This window comes from Hylobates moloch, unplaced genomic scaffold (assembly GCF_009828535.3).
Source record: "Hylobates moloch isolate HMO894 unplaced genomic scaffold, HMol_V3 SCAFFOLD_6, whole genome shotgun sequence".
NCBI classification, from domain to species: domain Eukaryota; kingdom Metazoa; phylum Chordata; class Mammalia; order Primates; family Hylobatidae; genus Hylobates; species Hylobates moloch.
In genome coordinates, this window is record NW_026652281.1 from 36,515,273 (window position 1) to 36,541,392 (window position 26,120).

At 39.1% G+C, this 26,120-nt stretch overlaps 1 protein-coding gene, 1 long non-coding RNA gene and 1 other non-coding gene across 7 annotated transcripts in view; 1 reads left to right on the top strand and 2 right to left on the bottom strand.

Moving 5' to 3' along the window:
• The window catches only part of EPB41L4A (erythrocyte membrane protein band 4.1 like 4A), a 253,790-nt gene extending 230,949 nt beyond the window's left edge, over positions 1–22,841 (top strand). For 2 of the 5 annotated variants that reach the window (XM_058440622.1, XM_058440623.1), the window contains 6 exons: positions 1,061–1,180; positions 14,485–14,532; positions 15,111–15,179; positions 16,375–16,485; positions 16,660–16,741; positions 20,348–22,806. In XM_058440622.1, the coding sequence (XP_058296605.1) occupies positions 1,061–1,180; positions 14,485–14,532; positions 15,111–15,179; positions 16,375–16,485; positions 16,660–16,741; positions 20,348–20,476 (559 nt within the window). In that variant the 3' untranslated portion in view covers positions 20,477–22,806. Of the gene's footprint in view, positions 1–1,060; positions 1,181–14,484; positions 14,533–15,110; positions 15,180–16,374; positions 16,486–16,659; positions 16,742–20,347 lie in introns of all 5 variants that reach the window. The other 3 variants (XR_009214065.1, XM_032156674.2, XM_058440624.1) reach the window with 3 other exon arrangements.
• Positions 22,842–23,152: 311 nt separating this feature from the next.
• On the bottom strand, positions 23,153–24,924 carry LOC116470940 (uncharacterized). The gene is made up of 3 exons (XR_004248686.2): positions 24,162–24,924; positions 23,686–23,758; positions 23,153–23,309 (listed from the first exon to the last, which is right to left on the bottom strand). It is a non-coding gene; the product is annotated as an uncharacterized LOC116470940 (long non-coding RNA).
• LOC116472080 (small nucleolar RNA SNORA13) lies at positions 23,844–23,976 on the bottom strand. Its single transcript, XR_004248989.1, has one exon. It is a non-coding gene; the product is annotated as a small nucleolar RNA SNORA13 (small nucleolar RNA).
• Positions 24,925–26,120: the final 1,196 nt, after the last annotated feature.

Here is a 26,120-nt window from a genome sequence, read left to right on the forward strand (position 1 = left end):
ACTCTGGAGCAGCTTTCTGAAGAGCTTACATAAATTAGACGTTAAATATTCAAATAACAGGTGTTCGCTTTTGCCAAAAAAAAAAAAAAAAAAAAAAAAAGGCTTCACAGCATCATTGTGGTGCATTTGAGACAGTATTTCACATAAATTAAGTACTTCTGTCTCTCCCCAATAGTGCACCTCATTATGTGAAAGACTTGAAAAATCGCAAGTACAAAATTTCTGCAGGTTGAGCGTGGTCCATGGGTTTTGTTAAGTCTATATCATGCTTTAGAATTGGTTGCAAGACTTAAAAATTAGAAGAGTTCACTTTAAAAATCCAGATTTGGGGATTATCTTTTTTTAAAAAAATGAGAGGATTTGGTAACACTGTCCTGTGATCTTACATGTCAAGTGCCTGTGCTTCCAAGTCTTTCCCGCCTTTCTCTTTTCCTCATTTTTCATTCCTTCCCTGGCCACATCCAGCATCCAACTGTTATTCCGTCTTAAACATGTGAGCAGCCATGATGGGAATGGTGTGTCTTATTCAGCTAATGCATTATGCCACCATATTTAACTTTTTGTACTTCTAGATTTCTATCTTAAAAAGTGGGAATTACATTTGGCACCTATTTTTTATGAAAACTTTGACAATTAGCATGACTTTTTAAAGAGTATTTCCAAGTAAAACTATTTATTACTATTTTGACTGGCACATTTAAAATAATGATTTTGTATCATCGGTTAAGATTGGCTCTATAGCAGACACCAAGATTTCTTTAGTCGAAACTTAGAAATGTTTAAAATGAGTTTTTGATACGTATCATTTTCCTAGAAAATTAAAATCAAAAGTCAGCAAATAACATGTATTTACATATATCATGAGTATTATATACTTCTGAGTGTTTATGTATACTTACCTACATATGGATGTATTAATTCACTTAATATGCATCTTTAGCTATAAATGATCATAATAAAATTTCTGCTGCTTAAATAACATTTAAAAGCAAGTTTAGGATGAACCTAAAACGCGCCATCCATGTGGATGTTAACTTCACATGCATGGCTTTCCTTTCAGAATACGGCAGGAGAATGATATGGTTGATTCAGCGCCTCAGTGGGAAGCTGTATTAAGGAGACAAAAGGAAAAAAACCAAGCCGACCCCAACAACAGGCGATCCAGACACAGATCTCGTTCGTATGTGAACTCTTTTTATACCTTGATTCAAAAAACACTGAATTTGAAGTAGCATGTGGATATTCAGGTCTTCTAAAGTGTTTTAGTTCAACTAGGATTATTTCATGGTTTATTTGTCATATTTACCTTCTAATATTTGTGACATTTATTAACCATGTTTGAAGCCGTAGAAGTTGAAGCACGGTTAAAACAAAATGTCATGAAAACAAGGCCATCAGAGCTATATTTTTGTTTTGTGTTGTTTTTAACCAAAGTATACATTCACCTGAATAAATAGGAATAGTCTCCTTTGTTGTAGAGCCAGGCTGTTGGTGAAATACCTGCTGCTTCTCAGTTTGAGTCTGCACAATTCTCTGAAGTCTTGTTCCAAACTGAACCAGATGTAAATATCTTCCCATCAAAATACCATTTGTGAACAGTAATCAGTGAGTGATTCATTACACCTCAGTGTTGGAATTTGCCAACACTGTTGCTAGGCAGTGCCATGTGTGAGCACAATTACACCATAATGGTGTGATTGCCAGTCCCCCAAATTAATTGTCTTTGAGCTGGTAAAGTTTCTGTGCGTGTGTGTTTTAAATCTGTGCATTATCAAGATTTAGACGCCTCACTCCCACTCCACTTGCCAAACCATGGCTCACCTTTTTAAAGTGAGCCAAGACTAAGTACAGATCCTTTTGTGATCGTGGGTGGTTAGCTGTCTGGTGTTGATTACTCACAGGAGGAGGGATTAAGTCCAGTCATGTATGATAAGGAAATGAAAGGATGTTGGGTAGTGGAGGTAGAGACTGGGTAGGCAGGTTCCGAGCTCTGAGGGAGCCAGGCAGGAGGGTGACAAGAGAACAGCTGTGAGTGCCACATCAGGTTAAAAGAGACTAGGAAAGAACCCCAGAGTGTACCGGGGGGTTCACACCAGGACCCTTTGTGCTGTGGGACACTAAGGGACACTTCTCAGTCTTAGATGTTTACCTTTCAATTAGAAATTAACCCCTTGTATGTGTGTGTATTTTATCAGTAATGCATCATTATGAGTGATGACTTTCTTTTGTAATAGAAAACCTGCAAATAGTCACTAAACCATGTACACCCTTACAGATGTATTAATTACTCTGTAATGTTTTTTTAGCAACCTAATTAAACTAGTAGTCAATTTAAAGCTGAAGTTAATGAAAATTTCCTTTGTTGTGATAGCACCTTCCCCCAACTCCATTTAAAAAAAAAACGAAGTTTAGATATGAAAGAATCAGACCTCATTGAAGAAGTTTACCCAAAAGATGCAGAACCCAAGATTAGATCCAGCATAGTCATGGGTAAATCTTTTGCCACCACATTTTTACCTTTCCATGTGGAATAGTTTTCTATGAAGGACTTGTTATACACAAGGTTTGGCAACTTGATATTAAATCTTAAAACAGCATTCAGTTTTTGTAACTATTTCTAAAGCATTCTGAGTTCAATTGAATGCCAGTAGTACATTTAATTTATTTAAAAAGGGGAAAGTAAAATAAAATTAGAAAAAATCCTATATGTAAGTTTTGAAGAAGTCAAAAAACATTCCTGGAGGCAATAGTAAATAAATGGAACCATTCATTTGTAAATAAAAATTGGGAAATAGAATAATTTAAAGTTGTTGTTACTATAATTCAGTTATATTATGGAGCAAATATTTGTAGTGGGCCTGGGAATTTAATAATTTTTTAGTCAAGTGGTCGGAGGTTCATTTAACAGCCTTTAAAATTGAGGCAATTTGAGGTGAAATTTACATACAGTCAGATCCTCCTCTCATCTTCTGTGTACAGTTTAATGAATTTTGACAAATGTATCCATAATATATCCATCCTGCCAGTCAGGATATAGAAGATTTCCATTATCTGGAAAGTTCCTTCATGCTCCTTTTAGTCAGTGCCCACCCCTACAACCAACCACTGTTCTGATTTTTTTTTTTTTTTTTTTTTTTTTTTTCCTCTGTCACCCAGGCTGGAGTACAGTGGCCCAATCCCGGCTCACTGTAACCTCTGCCTCCTGGGTTCAAGCCATTCTCCTGCCTCAGCCTCCCGAGTAGCTGGGATTACAGGCACTTGCCATAACAGCCAACTAATTTTTCTATTTTCAGTAGAGATGGGGTTTCACCATGTTGGCCAGGCTGGTCTCGAACTCCTGACCTCCGGTGATCCACCGGGCTCAGCCTCCCAAAGTGCTGAGATTACAGGTGTGCACCACTGCACCTGGCCCACTGTTCTAATATCTATGATTAGTTTTTCTGTCTTGTTGAACTTCATATAAATGTAATAACACAATATATACTCCTTTAAAATATTGCTTCATTCACTCAACATGTTTTTGAGCTTCATCCATGGTATCAGTGGTCATTTAAATTTTTGTATATACTGCAATATTTTTATTCATTCTCTTCTTGATGGACATTTGAATTGTTTCCAGTTTTTACCATTGTGTTATAGACATTCTGTACTAGTATGTGTGTGGAATTTGTTTTCTTTTGCTTGGGCAAATACCTAGGAGTAGAATTGCTGGATTAGAGGGAATTTGCATGTTTAATTTTTTTTTTTTTTTTGAGACAGAGTCTCGCTCTGTCGCCCAGGCTGGAGAGCAGTGGCCAATCTTGGCTCACTGCAAGCTCCGCCTCCCAGTTTCCACGCCATTCTCCCGTCTCAGCCTCCCAAGTAGCTGGGACAACAGGTGCCTGCCACCACTCCTGGCTAATTTTTTATATATTTAGTAGAGAGGGGGTTTCACCGTGTTAGCCAAGATGGTCTCGATCTCCTGACCTCGTGATCCGCCCGCCTCAGCCTCCCAAAGTGCTGGGGTTACAGGCATGAGCCACCGCGCCCGGCCACATGTTTAATTTTATAAGGAATCAAAATGATTTCCAGAGAGGTTGGGTCATTTTATACTCCACTAACAAGATATGAGAAGGTCTTGTTCTGCCCCAGTTCTTGGTAGTATTTGAGTTTGTTGCTGTGTTAATTTTCGCCGTTCTACTAGGCTTGAAGTAGACATTCCGTCATGGTTTTAATGAGCATTTCTTTCATGGCTAATGATGTTAACCACATTTTTGTGTGCTTATTGGTTATTCATATATCTTCCTTTTTAAAGTGTTCAAATTTTTTATCCAGTTTAATTGAGTTGTTTGTCCTTTTTCTTGTTCATTTGTAGGTTATTTATGTATTCTGGATAAAAGTTCAATTTCAGATATGCACGTTACGAGTGAATACTTTCTCCCAGGCTGTGGTTTGCATTTTCATGTTCTTAACATTGCTTTTTGATGAGCAGATTTTGTAATTTTGATGAAGACCAATATATCAGTTTTTTTCATTTCTAGTTAAGGCTTTTTTTTTTTTTTTTAAATCTTAAGGAGTATTTGCCTACACCATGGTCAAAAAGATAGTCTTATATCTTTTTCTAGCAGTTTTATCGATTTTGCTTTTATACTTAGGTCTGTGTTCCATTTAGAATTAGTTGTTGTATATGGATGAGTAGAGATTGAGAGGTGTTTTTCCTGTAGTCTATCCAGTTCCACCACCATTTTTGAAAAGACTTTTCATTGAAATGCCTTGTGGCCTTTGTTGAAAATGAATTGACTGCTCACATGTGGGCCAATTTTGTTTCATTGATCTATTTGTCTATCCCTAAGCCATCATGTTGTCTCAGTTACTGCAGCTTTATAGTAAGACTTGAGTAAGGCAGTGTAAATTCTCTAACTTTGGCTTTCCCTCTCCCCCTTTTTTTCAAGATTGTTTTCGCTATTTTATTAGGACCTTTGCATTTCTGTGTAAATTTTTGAATCAACTTGTCAGTTTTTACTGCCTTCTCCCAAAGACTTTTGACTAGGAATATGTTGAATATATAGATCAATTTTGAGAAAATAAATATCTTATTCATCCATTTGTTTTTATCTTCTTGCAGTAATGTTTTATAGTTAGTATTTTGTTATATTTCAGAAAATTTATTTTTCAATTGTTTTTTAGGATATAGAAGAACAAATGATTTTTAAAAATACTGATGCTACATCTTGCCACCCCTTAAGCCTTGTTAAATTCACTTATTAGCTCTAGAAGCTTTTGGGGGGGCAGTTTCTTAGGATTTTCTACAGTTACAATCATATCTGTGAACAGTTTTCCTTGATTTCTAGTCTTTCTGTCTTTTATTTCTGTTCCTTCCCTTATTATACTGGCTAGATCGTGTAGTACAGTGTTGAGTTACAATGTTGAATACAAGTGGTAAGAAGGCAGACATCCTTGGCTGCTCTTTTTCATAAAGGGACAGCGTTCAGTATGTCACATTATATATGATACTAGCTGCACAATTTAGGAAGATCCCTTCTATTTCTAGTTTGCTAAGAGTTAGTGAAGAGTTTTGATCACGAATGGGTCTTGAGTTTTGTTATAAACTTTTTCTGCATCTGTTGAGATAATTGTTATATGGGTTTATTGTGTTCGTGGAGGAATTAAATTGATTCAATTTTGAATGATACATCCTTGCATTCCTAGCACAAGCCCCTTGTCATGGTGTATTTTCCTTTTTGTGTGTAGCTGGATTCTATTTGGCATTACCTTATTAAGATTTTTTTCTTTGTTTTTGTGAAAAATTGATCTGTAATTTTCCTGTAATGTCAGGTTTTTGGTAAAAAATATTATATTGGTCATTTAAAATAATTTGAGAAATATTCCTTCTTCCTCTATTTTCTGAATGAGTTAATATAAAAGCATTTTTTTTCTTCCTTAAATATATACTTCACCAGTGAAACAATCTCTGCGTGGAGTTTTCTTTGTGGAAGATTTTAAATTACAAATTCAATTTCTTTGACAGATATTGAGATATTCGTATTTTATACTTATGTGTAAGTTTTGATAATTTATGCTTTTAAAATAATTTCATTTTTACCTAAGTTGTCAAATCTTTCAGCAAAAATTTGCTTATAATTCTTCATGAGCTTTTAACATCTGTGAAATCCGTTGTGATATCACCACTTTAATTCCTGATGTTGGTGATTTGTGTTTTCTCTTCATTTTTTTTTTATTTATTTTTTTCAGAGAACCAATTTTAGATTTTGTTGCTTTTTCTTTGCTATCTGTTGTCTGTTTCATTGACTTTACTTTTTATTCTTTTTATTTTGTCTTCTACCTGCTCTTCCTTTTTTATCTTCTTAGGATAACATTTATTTTAAACCTTTCTACTTTTCCAATATAGGCATAAATTTATAAACTTCCCTTTCAGCCATGCTTTAACTATATCTCACATGTTTTTGACATTGTTTTTATTATCATACAGTTCAAAATAATTTTTAATTTATCTTGTCATTTTTTTGATGATGGCATTTTTAGTTTGTGTTTAATTTCCAAATATTTCAGGATTTTCTACAAATCTTATTTTAATTCCATTGTGGTTAAAAAAAAAAGTCTGAATGGTTTTAATCCTTTGAAATTTATTGAGACTTGTTTTAAGGCCTAGCATATGGTTTTTAATGATGAATAATCTGTGGACTCAAGAAGAATGAGGAGTCTCAGTTACTGGGTGTCGAATAGATGGAGTTAGCTGATAGTGTTCAGATTGTGTCTTTTGTTATTACTTCATCTACTTTTCAAGTAGTCATTGAGAGAGGGATGTTAAAATCTACAACAGCTATTGTGAATTTGTCTGTTTTTTCCTTTAATTATGTCAATTTTTACTTCAAGTTATTTTGAAGCTCTGGTGTTAGGGGTATGCATATGTATGGTTTTTTTCCTTCCTAATGAACTGATGACCTTTTATTCTGGTAATACTCCTTTTTCTGTGTCCAGTACACATGCACACACGTAAATTCTACCATACCTTCTTCATGTTTACTGTTTGCGTGGTGTATCCTTTTAATCCTTTTAGTTTAAGCCTAATTATGTCTTTATATTTAAAGTCCACCCTTTGTAAACAGTATACAGTTGATCTTTTTTTTTTTTTTTAATTTTAGCCTGACAATCTCTGTCTTTTAAGTTCAATGTTTAGCCTGCTAGTAGTTAACATAATTATTTGCATTTTGGGATATAAGTCTGCCATCTTGTTCTTTTTTCTGGTTTATTATGCCTGTTTTTTGTTGGTTTGTTGCTCCCTTCCTACTTTATTTTGTGTGAATTGAATATTTTTTGATACTCCATTTTATTTTCTCTACTGATATCTTACCTATACTTTTATTTTTTTTTATTTATTGCTCTCTCTGTAAGTATGATTCTTATCAGTATGGTTCCTTATCACACCCTAAGATTAATATTGTAACATTTAAAATCTAGAAACATTGGAAAAATATAGCTCCACTTGTCCTTTGTGCTATTGTCATATATTTTATTTTTGCCTGTTAGAAGCCTCATATTAAAATGTTAATGTATCTTTGCTTAAACAGTGAGTTTTTATATAAAGAAATTAAGAGGAGGAAAAACCTTATAGTTACTGTGGTGGGAAGAATAATGACCCCTGAAATATGTCCATGGCTTAATCTCCATAATGTGTGAATATATGACCCTAGATGGCAGAGAGGAGTTAAGATTGCAGGTGGAATTAAGGCTGTTGTTAATCAGTTGACCCTCACCCAGGGATATTATCCTGGATTATCCAAGTAGGCCCAAAGTAATCATAAGTTTCTTAAAAGTGGAAGAAGAGGTGACAGAAGAGGAAGAGTGTTTCAGTTTGAAACGGACTCAACCCGCTGTTGCTGGCTTTGAAAATAGAGGAAAAGGCCTTGAACGAATAAATGTGGGCAGCTCTAGAAGTTGGAAAACACAAGAAAATGAATTTTCCCTTGAGCCTCCAGAAAGGAATGCAGCCATGCCAACACCTTGATTTTAGTCCAGTAGGACCTGTGTCAGATTTCTCATCTGATACAGCCGAAGTGCAGTTAAAGTAGAAAAAAAAATTTATATATATATATATATATTTATATATATTTGTGTGGATGGTAGTTCATTTAGAAGTTGCTGGCCAGGAACGGTGGCTCATGCCTGTAATCCCAGCACTTTGGGAGGCCAAGGCAGGCAGATCACCTGAGTTCAGGAGTTCAAGACGAGCCTGGCCAACGTGGTGAAACCTTGTCTCTACTAAAAATACAAAAATTAGCCGGGTATGGTGGCGGGTGCCTGTAATCCCAGCTACTTGGGAGGCTGGGTCAGGAGAATTGCTTGAAGCTGGGAGGCGGAGGTTGCAGTAAGCCGAGATCGCGCCGTTGCACTTCAGCCTGGGCAACAGGAGTGAAATTCCATCTCAAAAAAAAAAAAAAAAAAGTTGCTCTGGTGGGTAAAAAGCAGATTGAGAAAGAGGAAGAAAGGAAGCAGGAAAGCAATTAGAAAACTTGGAGTGGTCCGTGTGAGATGGTTTTAGCTCAGAAAAGATGGTGGTGGTGAATACACATTTTGGAAGTAAAGCTGACAGATTTGTAGTATGAGCGGTATTATGGATGACATTGAGTTTCTGAGCTCATCCACTGAGTGGATAGCATGATGTTTTACTGAGCTGGGAAGGGATGGGCCAGGAATGTTTTGTGGGGAAAGAATCAAGATTTCTGTTTTTTAGGTTTGAGATGCCAAGTAGGCAATTAATGGAAATGTCAACTGGACAACTGAATAAAAATGTTATAACTTCATATAGCACAAACTGGGCTCTGTCCTTTATTTGAGTTATGACTGTTAAAAGCCTGAGATTTATTGACAATTAATAAAATACCTGCTGGGTGCTGTTGTTTGCATTCTGGATCTTCAGCTTATTACCTGATCCCCATGAGCTTCCATCTCTACAACACTGATGGTACCACGCTCTTAGGATTTTGCTGAGCATTAAGTGAGGTTGTGCCCGTGTCACAGCCTTTATTATTAAGTTCCCCTTGGTCTTAGTTATTCTCTAGAAACACTGCAAGGTATTTGTGTTTTTCCTTGAGATGAGGAGGTGGTGAGAAATGAAGGGAGTAGAGTAAGGCAACTCGCATAAAGTCCTTAGAGACTTGAATTTGGTTGTGTGAGGATTTAGGAACCACTACAGCTTTCTTTAAAGGTGGAAACGTGAGCTGGGCATGGTGGCTTGTATGTGTAGTCCCAGCTACTTGGGAGGCTGAGGAGGGATGATTACTTGAGGCCAGGAGTTCAAGACCAGCCTGGGCGACATAGTGAGACCGCATCCCTTAGAAAAAGTGGAAACATGGTGGCTAGGGCAGTATTCAAGGAAAGCAATCAAAATTATCCTTCAGATATATATATACATATCCACACACACACATATAAATATCTTCAGATATAATATATACATAATAGAAAATATTTTAAAATATATGTACTATATAAAAATATCTATGTATATTTGGTATTTCAGATGTACAGTAAGCCACTGATCTCTCCATTACTCCCATATTCTTAAATTCCTACTGCAGTATATGTAAATTATGTATTCATTAAGGGTCAGAAGGTTATGATACATCATTATTCATTTTTGTGTTTTATCCCCAATAAATAGCTAGAAAATCAATTCATCATTAAATACCAGAGACATAGAGTAGAGTAGTATAAAATACAAAACTGTTTTCTACTAAAAAGCATTAAGCTGAAATATGATTAGATCTCCTCTGGTAAAACATTGGAAAGTACAGTTCTATTTAGTACATTTTTCAGCTACAGTTGATGTTTATCACTAGGAAAAAAGCTTTGTTGAACCTCCTTTTCTACATGGGTGAACCTTTACTCAGTGGGATATTTGGAAGAGGCATGAAAGCATAAACAATAGTTTTGGTAGGGTCAAACCTGGGTGCAAGAGAAGGCTCGGGCTCCCTCTGGTGGTGATAATATCTTACTATTTTTATTGAAAAGTACTGATGTGGAAGATGAGGCTGTCAGGGCAGTGTTCTCAGTTACACACAAAACATGCAAGTCTGGTGTGTTAGGTGAAGATACAACATGAACCCCCACCCCCCAACCCCGAAGTGCCTCCTGAGCGATCTTCAGCAGCCAGGCTGTTCATCTCAGTGATTTCCTAAGGCTTCTTTGGAGGGGGAGGGAGAAGAGTAAGACATCTCCTAATTAGATTTATTTTGACCAGTCAGGAATGTGACAAAGAATGACTGGGATATTTGTTAGGTGCTTTGAATTCCTTAAATAAAGATGTTTTATAAATGTACATATTTTCAACTCTAAATTTCCTTTCAGAGGAGTGATCAGTATAAAGATGGACCAAAAAAGAGTAAAATACTGCCATATTTTTTAGTATAATATACAAAATATAGTAAATATATTATTGGATAATGTATTGCCCATATTATGTTTTTAGATAATATAGTTGAATAGTTTGGGGGATATATAAAATGATTATATGCAGTGATGGAGTTTAAATCCTTTGTAGATTTATGATGTGTTTGTTTTAGGGTTTTGGAATAAGGGAAAGTGATTTGTGAATGATGTGTCATCAAACTAATTTCTCTGATTAATTTAAAGTGGAATATTTGTATGTAGAGGAGGGATGCTTTTGAAAAATATTGGACTAATACTGGGCTGCATGTGTATTTTCTATATATGTTGTACCTATGGACAACTCAGGGTTCTATTTCCTTAGGAATTTATTTGGAGAGTTTAAGTAAAACATCTGCATAATTAAGTGCCTCAAATTAAGAAAGATGACTGCTGAAATTCCGTGGCTTTCTAAATCCACAAGATAACACTGAGCTGCAGATCATGAATTCATCCTAAATTATTGATTAAATGTGTGCAGATGTAAGCATAAAAATAATACATTCCTCGTTAACATGCAGCTTGTGTTGACATTTGTGAAATCACAGGTGGTCTAGCAATCAGAGGAAATTAGCATTTTCTAAGCTTTGGAACTTTTCCTCGCCTTAAAACTGTTTGAAACTACTGGCCATGTCAGAACTTAGCTTAGTTAAAAATATGACTTTTATAGTGCTATAGAACGTAAAGATAAAGAGTAAACTCTTCAATCTTTTAGGACCAATGTTAATGGCTAGAAGGTCTGATGATCTCGTTGAGATTAAGATAACATTTCTCAAGCCGGCGCGGTGGCTCACGCCTGCAATCCCATCACTTTGGGAGGCTGAGGTGGGCGGATCACGAGGTCAAGAGATTGAGACCATCCTGGACAACATGTTGAAACCGCGTCTCTACTAAAAATAAAAAAATTAGCTGGGCGTGGTGGCACATGCCTGTAATCCCAGCTACTCGGGAGGCTGGGGCAGGAGAATCGCTTGAGTCTGGTAGGCAGAGCTTGCAGTGAGCCGAGATGGGGCCACTGCACTCCAGCCTGGGTGACAGAGTGAGACTCTCTCAAAAAAACAAAAAACAAAAAAACAAAGATAACATTTCTCTAATTCTTCTGAGATGGGAATGAAAAGCATTTCCTGTGGAATTACAATAATAGTATTTTAAAAAAAAAAAAACATGAAAACACTCTTATTTTTTTTCCTGATAACTAAGGTAAGAAATTCTTCTGGCTTAAAAAGATCAGAAAATATAGAAAAGCATAAATAAGCAAATAAAATTACCTGCAATCCAGCACTCAGACATATCCGCTGTTACCATGTTATCATTTTTTTAATGTATTGTTCATAGTCACTGTCTCTCACGAGTAGGCCTGATATCATGGGGTGTGTGTCCTCCTGGCCACCCACAACTTTTCTCATTCTCCCCGCGTCCACCCTGAAAGCATTCAGCTTTGAATTGCATGCCCTCACATGATACCACTCACCACTTCCGGTAGTTGTCATCAACTGCACCTTCAGTCGTTTTCCTCATTCTTTGAAGATTTAGTTTCTGCTTTACTGTCACTCTCTCCAGCACTATTCTAGTACTCACTTAATGGATCTTTACAATAACTTGGCTTCCACCACCCAACCATAGCCACTTAATTCCTAGGTCATACCCTTAATCAGTGGTTTTCCAACTGGGGGCAGTTTTGCTTCTAAGGGGACATTGTTGGACATTTTTGGCTGTCATACTAGGGAGGTGCTACTGGCATCTAGTTGGGTAGAGACCACAGGTGCTACTGATCATCCTACAATGCACAGGACATCCTCCTACAGCGCACAGGACATCCTCCTACAGCACAGAATTAGTATGGAAAATGTCAGTAGGGCCAAGGGTGGGAAACCCTGCTGTAACTAGAAGACAGCTGATATGCTCACTATCATACCTTCCTGAAATAAGAATAATGATCAGTAGAATAGCTTCCTAACCTGCATATTATGTAATACCTCAGACTCCTGGTTGACTGTGAGAAGTAGATCCTGGGGTATAGTCACAGCTGAACCATCATTCTGTCAGAATGGAATAACACCTTAGTGCTGTTTAATATTAGCACTTTCTCCGACAGTATCATTTAAAGGGGTTAACAGATTATCTAGCAAATCAGACCAACCAAATGTAGGAAAGGCAGAATCTATACAGGACACCAAGGAAGCAGTTTCTATGACTTTTAAGAAACATACAAGTTTTTTTTTTTTTGGCACAGGATGTCGTTCTCTTGCCCAGGCTGGAGTGCAGTGTCATGATCTTGGCTTACTGCAACCTCCACCTCCCAGGTTCAAGTGATTCTCATACCTCAACCTCCCAAGCAGCTGGAATTACAGGCACATGCCACCACGCCCAGCTAATTTTTTGTATTTTTAGTAGAGATGGGGTTTTGCCTTGTTGGCCAGGCTGTTCTTGAACTCCTGACCTCAAGTGATCCACCCACCTTGGCCTCCCAAAGTGCTGGGATTACAGGCTTGAGCCACTATGCCCCGCCTAATCTTCTTCTTATAACAAAGAACATCTACATTTAACAGTACCATATTTGGTCTGAGACCAAGATTTCATCTCTTTTTCCTTTCATGTTTTGTCTCATCCTGAGTTGATTAAAAGGTCTTTATAGACGGATCACTTTTTTCCCCCTACACAAAGGAAAAACCATTTGGTCAACTCAGTGGCTGGAAACTAGCTTAGTGTATTCTGTAGGTTCAGAAAGCCCTACCAGAATACCGTAGTGGTGCCCTTATGAATCGAGAAAAATGAAAGCATTAATGATATCATATACTAAAAGCAATATTGAGCGCCCCAAATGCTAATACAGATTAATCGCATACAATTCCATAGGATCAATGGCTTTTAATTGTTATTTGTTGTTTCTTTTGGCCTATTACTAGATCTCTGTTCTCTAAAAGGGACCGATGAAAGCTTATTTGCTCACTATGAAGAAAAATCATTCTATGTCAACAATTGCAGTGATAATAGATTTCACTGCATTCATTGCTACAATGGGAGAAATAGTCGATACTACAGAGAGTACAAACACTTGAATGCTGACTGAATTTTTCATTCTAGGAAGTTAAAGACGGTGGTTTAAGATCTACTCACATACTTCTTGGAGAAAAGATTTGCAGAGTCAATAGTTAGGGATGGAGAAGGGCGTAAAGAGGGTGGCAGCATGAGCCAAGGCCACAGATAGGTCCCAGCATTTGCTGGCCCAAGTTTTGTTGTAGAAATGCAACAACAGATGTAACATGAAAGATGGGTCATTAGCCGGGCGCGGTGGCTCACGCTTGTAATCCCAGCACTTTGGGAGGCCGAGGCGGGCGGATCACGAGGTCAGGAGATCGAGACCACGGTGAAACCTCGTCTCTACTAAAACTACAAAAAAATTAGCCGGGCGTGTTGGCGGCTGCCTGTAGTCCCAGCTACTCGGAGAGGCTGAGACAGGAGAATGGCGTGAACCCGGGAGGCGGAGCTTGCAGTGAGCCGAGATTGCGCCACTGCACTCCAGCCTGGGCGACAGAGCGAGACTCCGTCTCAAAAAAAAAAGAAAAAAAAAAAAAAAAGAAAGATGGGTCATTGGTACAGTCTGCCATCAGGGCCATCCTACCAGTTGCTTTTTCCTTGTAGTGGTTGCTTCTCCTAGGTAATCACAGATAATATTGGGACTTTTTAGATCAGGATGAGTTCTTCTTTTACCATTACTTACAAATATCTGGAAAGATCAGAAACAGACGCCCTGAATCATTCTTCATTGTACAGTTACCACTGGAGGGGGAGGCATATGACCCTGCAGTTCTGAGGTCTTTCATTAAATGAAGCTCTGGTTATGACTGGGTTTTATTATTTTCCTTCAGCGGCAGTAGCGGCATTTTAGCTGCTGGTGTCTTTATACTAACCATCACAGTGGCTCTCCCTGTCCAGTCTTTCCTTGTCTGTTCTCAGCTGGCAAATAAGAATTTCACAGTCTGAAAACTATTACAGTTAGTTATTAGGTTGTGAGATGAGCATGTTTGCAGAGATGAAGGTTGTTTTCTCTATTTATAGGAGAAGCCCCGATATCCAAGCAAAAGAAGAGTTATGGAAGCACATTCAGTGAGTAATAGTTTTTCTTTCTCATTGTTTTAAAACCCATGTAGTTTTAATGCAGTTGCAAGGAAGACTCCTGGTACTGAGAGGCAGCCTCAGCGTGATGCCTGCCAAAGCCATTGCCAATGTGTGTCGCAGACACGTGGAGCCCCTGGTGTTGGTGCCTTACCATATCAACAGCCTATCTACAGGCAACCCTGACACCTCCTCACCTTGGGTCATTTAGTCTCGCCTCTAAATGGACCTCAGACAGGCCAATAGTTTACAAATAAATACCAAGGAAAACAAATCCAGAAGAAAAAAGACACCCACCACAGGAGAGAGAAGCAGATCTTTTATAGGGAAATGGGGAATGGCTGGAGTCTGAATGTAGAAAAATTGAAAGAAGGCAAAAGAGCTACAGAAAAGGTTTTACCCCTCCTATTTTTCCTTGAACACATTTTTAGTTTTTGTAAATTTTTATTAGTTTTACTAACACTGTTTTGGGACAAGATTAGAAAGGGAAAACTCACCTGCCGATTGTGAAAGATACTAGCATTTATACCAGCACCACAACTATCATTTTCTTGCTTATTCCTTTATAGAAAGGAACTTGTGGATCCATCCGGATTGTCAGAAGAACAATTAAAAGAGATTCCGTACACTAAAATAGAGTGAGTGCCTTTGAAAATCTTCTCACAAAAGCTTTATTAGTGCTTGTGAGTAATCCATTCTAATTCTTCAATTGTGTTCCAGGCAGTGCTTTAATTTGTCTTTACATTTTAACCAAAACTAGGTGACAGTAGCGAAAGAGGGAAAAAAGTGTGCATTAAAGCTACTTATTCTACACTATAATCACAATCATCTCTTATTAGCCACCTCTTTGTACTTGTAGGTACAAGGGGGCTTTTCCTGATAATTTGTTTTAAAATAAATTGTTTTCTGAGATTCTCATTGATAAAGTTTTTTATCCATTATTTTACACCAAGAGAATTATGTTGGCCATAAAACTCTCATATGAGCCCAGTACAATCCCTGGCATAGAAGCAGCACATTGAACAGGCTTCATGAAAGCACAGCAGGAGTCTTGTCACCAGTGTAAGAGGAACCATACCTATTGACTGTGTTTTCTGCCTTGCCAGTACTTGGTTAAGAGAAAGTGAGTGCCTGCTTTGTTTCCCTTCTGCAGCTATGCTGCTTTCCCGCCACAGTTAAATAGCAGGTTGGTACACACCAGCCACCCTCTGTCCCCATCTTTAGGTCAAAGATTTGAATTATTTATTTTTAATTATTAAGGTATAATTGACAAATAAAAGTTGTGTATGTTTACAGTGTACAATGTGATGTTTTGATATATGTATACATTTTGAAATGCTGAAATCAAGCTAATATATCTATCATCTCACATACTTTTTTTTTTATGGAGAGAACACTTAAGGTCTACCTTCTTAGCAATTTTCAAGTAAAGACTGAATTCTTAATGTTAGTAGCTAGGACAGTGGACCAACTTTTTCCATTAGGAATGTCATTTTGTCTGCATTATAGATTTTATTTTCTTCCACGCTACTAAAAAGAATTCCACTGTGAGGAATAATTTCATTTAAAATTTGGTGGTTAAAAAATATACATATATATATATGTGTGTATATACACAAATACTTTAAAGAGCTTCATTTTCACATATGGTCAAGGGAGCATTTTTCTTGTGAAATTTAAGTCACTCAGGCTTTCAAAGCCTAGAGGAGTCAAGTTCTTTTTAAAACTCTGAAAGTTGTTATTCTTTTGTGGTTTCAATATTAAGGAAGAACTCCTACTTTTCCTCTTCTGACTTTGGGTGTTTGTTCCCATGTTTCTTGGTTGCTTGTTCAGGACACAAGGTGACCCAATCCGCATCAGGCATTCTCATTCGCCACGAAGTTACCGCCAGTATCGCAGGTCCCAGTGTTCAGATGGGGAGCGATCAGTTCTCTCGGAAGTGAAGTAAGTGGGCAGGCCAGAGTACACCATCACCATCATGGCTCCAGAACAGTGCAGTCTAAAAGAACTTTACTTGCTCATGGAAATGTTTCATATCTAGACTGTAGTTCTCTTCCAACTTAATTTATGATTCCAGATACTGTTCCAGTCACTAATTCTAAAACTTATTCTCTGCAGTTCAAAAACAGATCTTGTACCACCGCTTCCGGTGACCCGTTCTTTGGATGCTCAGGGTTCTGGGGACGCTACAGTTCATCAGGTTAGTAATAGTAAAGTTTGAAGAAGGTGTTGTATTGATGACAATTTTGAGAAGCATTTTGTGCTTTGGAAAGTTCCTTTAGGGAGGTAGGGCAGGCAATGAAACCTTAATGTCATTCTGAGATTCTGCATTTTAAAAGAACGTGTAGAAACCATGGAACGAAAAGTGCATGATCAAGAACGCTGGTACAATCTGGGAAGAGTTAGGAATAACAGGTAGAGGTAGTGGGGCAAAGCTGAGGATAACAAAGATGGTAAGACCATTTGGAGCCAGAATAAAGAAACAATTGTTTCACTAATTAAAAAGCAATAGTAACAACAGGTATTTTGAGCCACAGAAACAAAGAGAAAGTGATAGACTCACATTGTTAACTGATAGCAGACAGAAGAATTACTTAAGCCCTGTTTTATTTCTGTCTTCTCCATCACAATTGCTTTAATTCTGGAAATGTTTTTAAAAGGTAGTTAAAAAGGAATTCCGAGACAGAACACCTAGCTGCCTTAACAAAGTCACTTTAACACTTAGCTGAATTTGATAATCAGGGGAACACTGTAGCAAACATAGTTCAGGAAGGGTTTCATACCACCTCTCATGATGTATTTTTTAATAAGATGGGAAAAAATGTGGGCTGAATAAGACAGTTGGATGGATTTATATCTGGTTAAACAACCACTGTAAAACTCTAAAAACAAAGTTGATGTGTCTGATGGATCAGGGTCAGCCCATTGTTTGTCGTGTTGTGGTTTTCAGTGTCATTTGATCATGGATCCTTTAGAAAAGCCAGTTGTGTCTAGTGACTCTCATCCCATAAAAATGCACGTAAGCACATGTAGTTTTTGGACCACGTAAGAAGCCTGACACCAGCAGTATCTATCATATGTGGCCCTTTTTGTTTTTATTAATGACTGGAGCAAGGCCTGTGCTAATTTAGGTTAGGTTCCCTAGATAGATTCTGAAATCTGCATGCAGGAAGCTTGTTGGAAAGTGCCCACGGGATCCATACTTGTTGGGGAGAAAGTCAAAGACGGGTTTGGGCAGAGGCAAGAGCTGATCCCACAGGGAGCTCTAGAGCTGAGATGGCTCTTCAAGTTCATCCTACTTTGAGACAAGGGGGTTGAACCTTTACACATTCACATTCACCCCATATAAGTCACTGGGTAAGGGATATTCTGGGAGGGGGTGTTCTCTTCAACTGAGGGCAGTTCCTGGGGAGGGGCTCAGTTTTGATCTACACAGCAGGCAACACTCCCAGCAGCTGGAGAATGAATGCCTCAGTCTAGAATGGAGATCTGCATGGTAAACACAGCTTCTACTATGATCTGCATAATATTTGATGAGATCAGCCTGGGACAGCTAATAGGTTGTCCAAATAGACGATTGGTTTAAAGTTGACGGTACTTTTTCAAAATTATATTCATGATTAAGTTTAGGCTTTGTATTCTGACTGACCTGAATCATTTGTGTTTCATCTCTGCGTACTACTTGTGTAACTTTAATACTGCTAAACTTCTAAGTCTCAATTTTTATACAGTGTACATAACCTACCTCCTAGGGTTATTGTGATGATTAATAAGCAATTATCTTTCGGTGTTTTTTTTTTTTTGTCTTAAATTTTAATTGGTTTCAATACAAGTAGTAATTTTTATTTCCACTCGGGAATTAAAAAACGTACACATATTCAAAGTTGGAAGAATAGCTTTCACTTTGCGGGACACAAGAACTCACATGCATCTTCTGATCAGTGGCACTGATTCTAAGCCTGTCTCCAGGACACTTTTGATTTTGAATTCAGTAAATATCCAGTAAGCCCCTCTAAGGAGTGTCCAGAACTGGTCTGAGCAATCAGCAAACCATGGCCCTAAGGGCCAAATCTAGTCTGCTGCCTTTGTGTAGCCCAGAAGCCAGTAATGGTTTTTACACCTTTAAAGGGTTGTTTAAAAGCAAAACAAAATAACGGTAACACGTGACACAAACAGGATGCATTTTACAGTCTGGCTCTTTATAAAAAAGTTTGATGACCCTAGCCTAGACCTGGAGGCATGCAAGTAAACAGTTAAAACCAATAGGAGTATGCATTACAAAGAAGTGCCTGAGCTAGAGAAGCAACAGAGTGACCTCACTTTACATGCTTAGGGTGGTCAGAGGCATTTAAAGCTGAGACCTGGCAGGTGAGGAGCCAGCCATGTGAGTGGCCGCAAGGCTGATGTAATCAGAATGAGGAATATAGGGAAAATGCTGACTCTGGAGAGGGCCTGGGTATTTGAGGAGCTGAAAGACCAACATGCACTGAGCATGAGGGGAAAGGCAGATAACACAAGGTCTTAAAGGCTGTGGGAAGCGTTTGGATCTTACTGTTTTATTCCAAGTGCTAAAAGGAAGCCACTTATCTGGCTGCCATATGGAGAAGGGGCTGGAGTGACCGATGGAAGCTGGAAAGGTACTTTTCCTAATATAACTTTAAGTTCTAATTTCCACCACAATGCCACCAGAGTTCTGGCAGTGACCTGCACTACACCTCACCTTGCCTTTTCACGCAAGGGCTGCTAACAATGGGGAAGAATAGCAACTTAATTTCTTAAGGTCTGCAGAGTGGACAGATTAAATCCTACACAAACTTACAACATAGTACTTATTTCAGGTCCTCTCCTAGCACTTTTTTCTGGTAATTCTGCTATATTCTCCTCTCACATTCACTGGTGTCCTCTTCCCACCTCTGGCTATCTAGAAGTCTTCCATCCCAAATAGATTGGTTCATGCTTCCCATGATAGGCAGAATAATTATTCCATCAGTGCTTTTTGAATGTCAGTAAAACAAATTAAGCCAGTCATAGGAACAGATTAAAGGTAACTGCATTTTAAAAGAGGGATTTATTTTTTTTTAGCTCAAACAAATCTCAAAATAGATTGGGACAGTGTATGTAGCCCATTATTTGTGGGAATATACATTTGGGGAAGGAAATATGCTTGCCAGCCTGGTACACTGACAATGTTGGACCATCTCTTGGAAGTAAGAGGAGGGGTTTGCATAAGAGGAGCAGTTGTGAGTTAGTGTCATTCTCAGAGCCTCCACCTGTGATGATGGGAGACGTGTAAAACCTAAGTTTTACAAAGTGGTGGATGTGGTGCCCAGGCTCTGGTAATCAGCTGCCCTGTTTCTCCATATAAGACAAGTGATAGGGGCTCACAAGACGTTGTTCCATTCATTGACTACTGAAAATATAATCAGGGGATTATAAATTCCCTCCAACTCTCCATCACTATCCTGTTTGGAAGAGTGAGAAGGTTGAGAGCCTGGTTTGGGAATTATTAACAAAAGTAATGACACTGATTAGGGTGAATTATGCCTAATATTCATGAATAAAATCGTCACGCATGTAAATGTCAGACTAACTTTGTATATTAAACAAAGTTTAAATACAAACTTTGTTTATTTTGCACAACTATTTAGAGGGAACATTTATTGAATAGCTTTTGGTATTATGAAACTTTTGAATTAACTCAGTATCTTAAATTTAAGAGCAGCTTGGTTTCTGATGCAATTAAAATACTTCATTTGGCTGTTTTCTTCTGAATCTTTCTATATTTTTCAAATATATTTTATTTTAGAGAAGAAATGGGTCTAAAGATAGCCTGATGGAAGAAAAATCTCAGACATCTACAAACAACCTGGCTGGAAAACACACAGCAAAAACAATAAAAACTATCCAAGTTTCCCGCCTCAAGACAGAGACTTGATCCTGATGAAGGGTCAAGGGTAGGGGTGGGAAGGTTGTGTGCGCCACTGGTACTTTTGAAACTGTGAAATAGATACCTTAATTCAAATCTCAGACCTGCGAGTATTTCTTCAGCATAAGAAAATACATTATCTTTTGCCTTTTTTTTTTTTTTTTTGAGATGTTATCACTCTGTCACCCAGGCTGGAGTGCAGTAGCACCATGTCAGCTCACCACAACCTCCACTTCCTGGGTTTAAGCGATTCTGTCTCAGGCTGCTGAGCAGCTGGGATTACAGGCGTGCACCACAACACCCAGCTAATTCTTTTTGTATTTTTGGTAGAGACGGGGTTTTGCCATCTTGGGGGCTGGTCTCGAACTCCTGACCTCAAGTGATCCGCCTGCCTCAGCCTCCCAAAGCGCTGGGATTATAGGCATGGTTTAACTACAGCACACTTGTGCGGAAGGACCTTTTTGTTTTAACTGGAAGAGTAAGTATTTTGTAAAAATTCACTTGAAACCACATTTTCGTTTCTGGAACAGGATAACAATCATTCATTTCTATCTTGTGTCTGTGTCCACCACAACCAAGACCAGATGCATCTGATGAACGTTCTGGAATTCTGAACTGCAGCTAGCCTGCTGTGCAATAGTACAAGTGGGAGGACGTCTTCCCAGCGCTGGGGTGGTTCTCAACTAGTGCCCAGATGAAAAAGGACTGAGGCATCAATTTCAGACTGCAGATATTTTTATTCATAAAAAGTTCTTTATAATACTGTATTTTGCGGTGTTAAGTTCCACCAGTTATTTACAAATGATGTAAAAAGCTTTGTTTTATTAAGTGTTGTTAATTTCTAAAGTGTTCTTATGTTTTCAGAAGTCTAAGTGGATTTCAGTTGATCTCTCACCCCGAACCTCAAATGATCCATCCACCCTGCTTGACCATCTAACTCACCTGCTCTCCCCAGTGACTGTTTTGGACCTTTGCTCTCCATAGATGACTGTGCAATCTACAGGGAAAATACTTAGGCAGGACGTCTTGTATCTCCCCCTTACCACGTAGTTCTCTCCACAGCTGTCAGCAGCCCTAACGTTTGTCTCTCCACCTGTGCTTTGGATGCTCTTCTCCCAGCCTTTTCAGGATCTTTGTCCTTCTCCTATATTAATGTATTCAGTTATTCTCTCAGCTAGATCCTTGCTACTTGGTTTTAAATTTAAGACTAAGATTAAACAAAACCATCTTTCACAACCACAACCCCCACCCCACCCCAGCCACTAAGATTTTCCTCTCATTCTCAGCCAATTTTCTTGCAAGGAGTATCTTTAGTCATTGCCCTCAATTCATCTAATCCCTATCTTAAGCTATCTCTACATGGATCTTTCCCACTACTCCGCTAATATCAATCACTGTGTCACTTAATCCCAGGGAGAATTTTTAGGACATTCTTTTGCTTCTTTAATATATAATCCTATTTTGCTCCTACCACTGACCATTCTTTCTGGCTTATCATGCTTTACCTTGCCATTAATTAGTGGAGTTTCTCAAACTTCAGACCCTAGGCCCTCTTCCTCTACCCCCAGCAGATCTCATTTATACTCATGGCCTTAAGGTTTATTTCTGTAGTTTAGACTACTGAGTAACGTGCTACTGCAAAAAGACCACTTGGATTTCTCAAAGGTAATTTAAGAATTCACCTGTTTAAATGCTGCTCCCCAGCTGAATCTAGGGTCATTATGCTCATCAGTGTGCAAGCTCGACACCTAGCAGTTATGGACACCTCCACTATTACCAAGTCTAGTTGGCTCTGTCCTCAAACTATAAACAATCTTATTTCACTAATTTTACTAGTCCAAGCTGGTCTCGCATCTAGACAACAATAAGCAACCTAGTTAACTACCTTTTCTTGCAAATCTGATTTTCCACCATGGATTTATCTTGCTTTAATAAAGCCAGAGGGAGCCTGAAGTGGTCTGGCTTCTTTACCTACCTCTTCAGCCTCATTTTGTAACACTCCCACCTCCCATAATAGCCATCTTACCAGCCTCAATAAGCACTCAATTCTAAAACAGGGCACTGAAGAGGGAAAGCAGCCAAAACTGCCTCAAAAGTAAGTGGACTAACGCTATCTTTTTTCTAGCCCAAGCCTCTGTATGTCATTCCCCCAATTTTGCCTTGTGAAAAATATGACACATACCTTTAGTCTCAACTCTTTCTCAGGTTTCCCTAAGAAAATCCTATCATGGAACTCATCTCATAGTGAAGTTTTACATTTGTGATGACATTCCCTCTACTCAGCTATGTTTCCAAAGGGAAGAACTGTGTTGTGCTCATCGTGTTCTCAGCAACTAGTACAGTGCTTTCAATAAATTTTTTGAATACCTGAATACATTATTTGTTGTTTCCTGCAAAGCAAAGGCAGAAGATATGCCAACATTAAATGTACAGTCTAGTTAGAGGAAAAAGATGCATTGAGTGCAGTAACGCACACCTGTCACTAGAAATCGGTCTAGTTCTAGCCACGATTTTTGAGTCACTGGAAGAAAGTACATTTCTCTTTGGGCGAAACACAAGCTATTGTAAGGCTATTAATTATGGTGACAGCAGTGAATACTGATCAAAAAAGAACCCCTCCTCCCTTATAACTTTTTAGAAATAGCTGTTTCTGGCAGTTAATCACTTAAAACACAAATGCCAAAGTGCATTAATATATTTATTCACATCCTCACTGTCTTAAATGTGTATTTACAGATTCCAACAGGCAATTATGTCAGTACTCCTCAGACTCCCAGAAATTTCAAATGATCCAAGCAACTCTTGTGAAGATCAAATTTTCAAAATCCTCACCAAGGACATCCTAAGAGAAAAAATACAAGTACTCAATTCGACAGCAAATATTTTTGTATTAGATTTTAATCAAGAACTTGGTAATTAATATGCCTGCGATTTGACAAGCTTTTAAAAAACTCACTTACTACACATAAAAACAAATCTTAAGAGATCCAGAATGCCAGTACTACGCGTATTTATTTCCCTGGGCTTCTCAGGAAATATCAGCAAAACCTTCCCAAAAATAAGCTGTGAAGGCTGTCCTATTTATTAACTCACCTTAATAGCTACAGACAGAGTAACACTACGAATGTACCACTAACAAAACTCAGTAGAGAAGGAACCCCAATTTAAAAGGTGATAAAAATTCCCATTACAAAGTGCTTTAAGACATATCACCCTACCTTCAGGTCACCTTTATGCTCCCAGATGGTATTCAGCTAGCAGCAGTCTACACTTCAGGCATCCATCTTCCACCTGAACAAAAATTAAAACTGGCTAAGAGAAACCATACACTTAAGGCTGGCAGGGTCAAGATCACGCGTATAAACGCAGAAGCAGCAACTGTTACTTATGCAGCTCCTACACCAAAGATATCAAATTTAAGGGCAGGAAAAGGCTGCAAAGCGTTTAATTTACGCCTTTTTTGACACCACATTCACTAGTTTCCAAAGTGAATGGGCAACACAAAGGCTGACACTGCGTGAGGTCGGCTTTATGACATAAGGTTGCTGACTGACAGTAATCCCGATTACAGCCTAAAAATGAACAATACATTTCAGAGAAATTTTCTCACGATTTAAAATCCGACTTAGTAATGAAAAGTGAAATGCGTTGCGTTTTAAATGGCGACTGGTCTTGCACGAACGTGAAAACTCACCTGCAGGGTAGGTGATGACTCCCGACGAGCACCGCACATGGAAACAGCTGTAACCAGGCACTCTGTTTTTAAGTTATTTTACACGGGGGCAGGGCAAGCATAAAGTCAGTTATACGGTAAGGCCTTTCCACTAACGAAAATAAAACCAGGCTTATCTGGAGAACTCCCTGGCATAGTCGATGATCTAAATACAAATCCACGAAACTCCCCGTTTCCAAACGTGGGAACGCAGGCCTGAGGCCAGGCCGCTGCCCTTCACGCGTTCACGGCCCCGGACACTTCGGACACGGTCCGGCAGCAGCAGTCGACTCACCAGACTCAGGGTGGCCGCGTTCCCCCGCCCGGCGCCCATGCGCGAGAGACCACGCGGGCACAGCCACGCGCCATCCCAGAGGACCCAGAGCAAAAACCACACCAAGCTCGCACCAAAAAGAAGAAAGGACACGCTGCCGTCCCACAATGCTTTTCTACAAGTGGAAGGACCCACTGTCCAAGGGCGCGAGGGGGGAGCGGGCCGTACCATCGGCCGCTGCGCTCCCGCGAGACGCCGCCGTGTGGCCGGAGGGAGAAGTGCCAGTGAGGGACCGAGGGACGTGTCACCAAGGGAAAGAGGAGCCTGGGTTCTCAGCCCCAATCACCTCTGCGGTTGTGTGACCAGTTCTTTCCACAGAGGAAGTATCCAGACATCCCCCCACCCGACCAGGGTCAGTGCTGGCAGCGGCAGGAGCCCAAAGGACTTTAGACCACGTGTTTTGGGACCTGAAAGAATTCATGTCTCCAGCTGAGAAAGAGTAGGGTCATTCATTCGAAAGATAGTCAGCACTTACTGTGCCCCAGGCCCTGGCCTGAGTGCCTGGGAATCAGGTGTGGGTGAGCCAGGCAAGATTTCTGTGGTACCTTCTGCTTGGGTGAGAAGGCCACTGACCAGGTGAGCCCGGATGCTGAAATTCTACAATGTAAGTGCCAGGAGGGCAGCAAAAGAGGATCATGCCATAGAGTAGCGCTGTCCGATGGAAACAGTGTGAGCCATGAGTGTAATTTTAAATTTTCCAGTTGCCACATAAAATGTAAAAAGAAGGCCGGGCGCGGTGGCTCACGCCTGTAATCCCAGCACTTTGGCAGGCTGAGGCAGGTGATCACCTGAAGTCAGGAGTTCAAGACCAGTCTGGCCAACGTGGCAAAATCCTGTCTCTACTAAAAATACAAAAATTACCCTGGCTTGCTGGCGGGCGCCTATAATTCCAGCTACTTGGGAGGCTGAGGCAGGAGAAATCGTTTGAACAGGGTGGGGTGGGGGCAAAGGTTGTGGTGAGCCGAGATCATGCCACTTGACTCCAGCCTGGACAAAAGGGTGAAACTCCATCTCAAAAAAAAAAAAAAAAAGGTAAAAAGAAACAGGTCAAATTAATTTTAATAATAACCCAACATATTTTAAATATTTCAACAGGCAATCAATATGGAATTATTAATAAGATATTTCTTTTATGTCTACTAAGTCATAAAAATCCGGTGTATATTTTATACTTCCAGCACATTTCGGTTCAGACTAGACATATTTCAAGTGTTCAGTAGCTCATGGGGCTAGAGATAGGAAGACCGGAGGTGAACTTTGAGCAGATGTGTGAAGGCGGTAATGCAAGATCTGGGGACAGCAGGCCATGGCCAGTGTGGCTGGAGTAGAGTAAGGAGTGCAGAGACAAGATGCAGCTGGAGAGCCAGGCAGGAGCGAGGCACTTAGGGCCTTGTCACTTAGGGCAAGGTATTGGGATTTTATGCTGAAATCTTAGAGTTGATTAGTTATCACCACAAAAATAAAGCAGAGTTTGTTAATTGGCTTTTTTCCTGGTAAACATAACTCCTTGAAGGGACAGGAGTGGCAGCAAGACAAGTCGTATGATAACAACTAGGTCTCCATGTTTCTCTTAAGTCCTAGCAGAGATTCATCCAGAGACCAGTCTT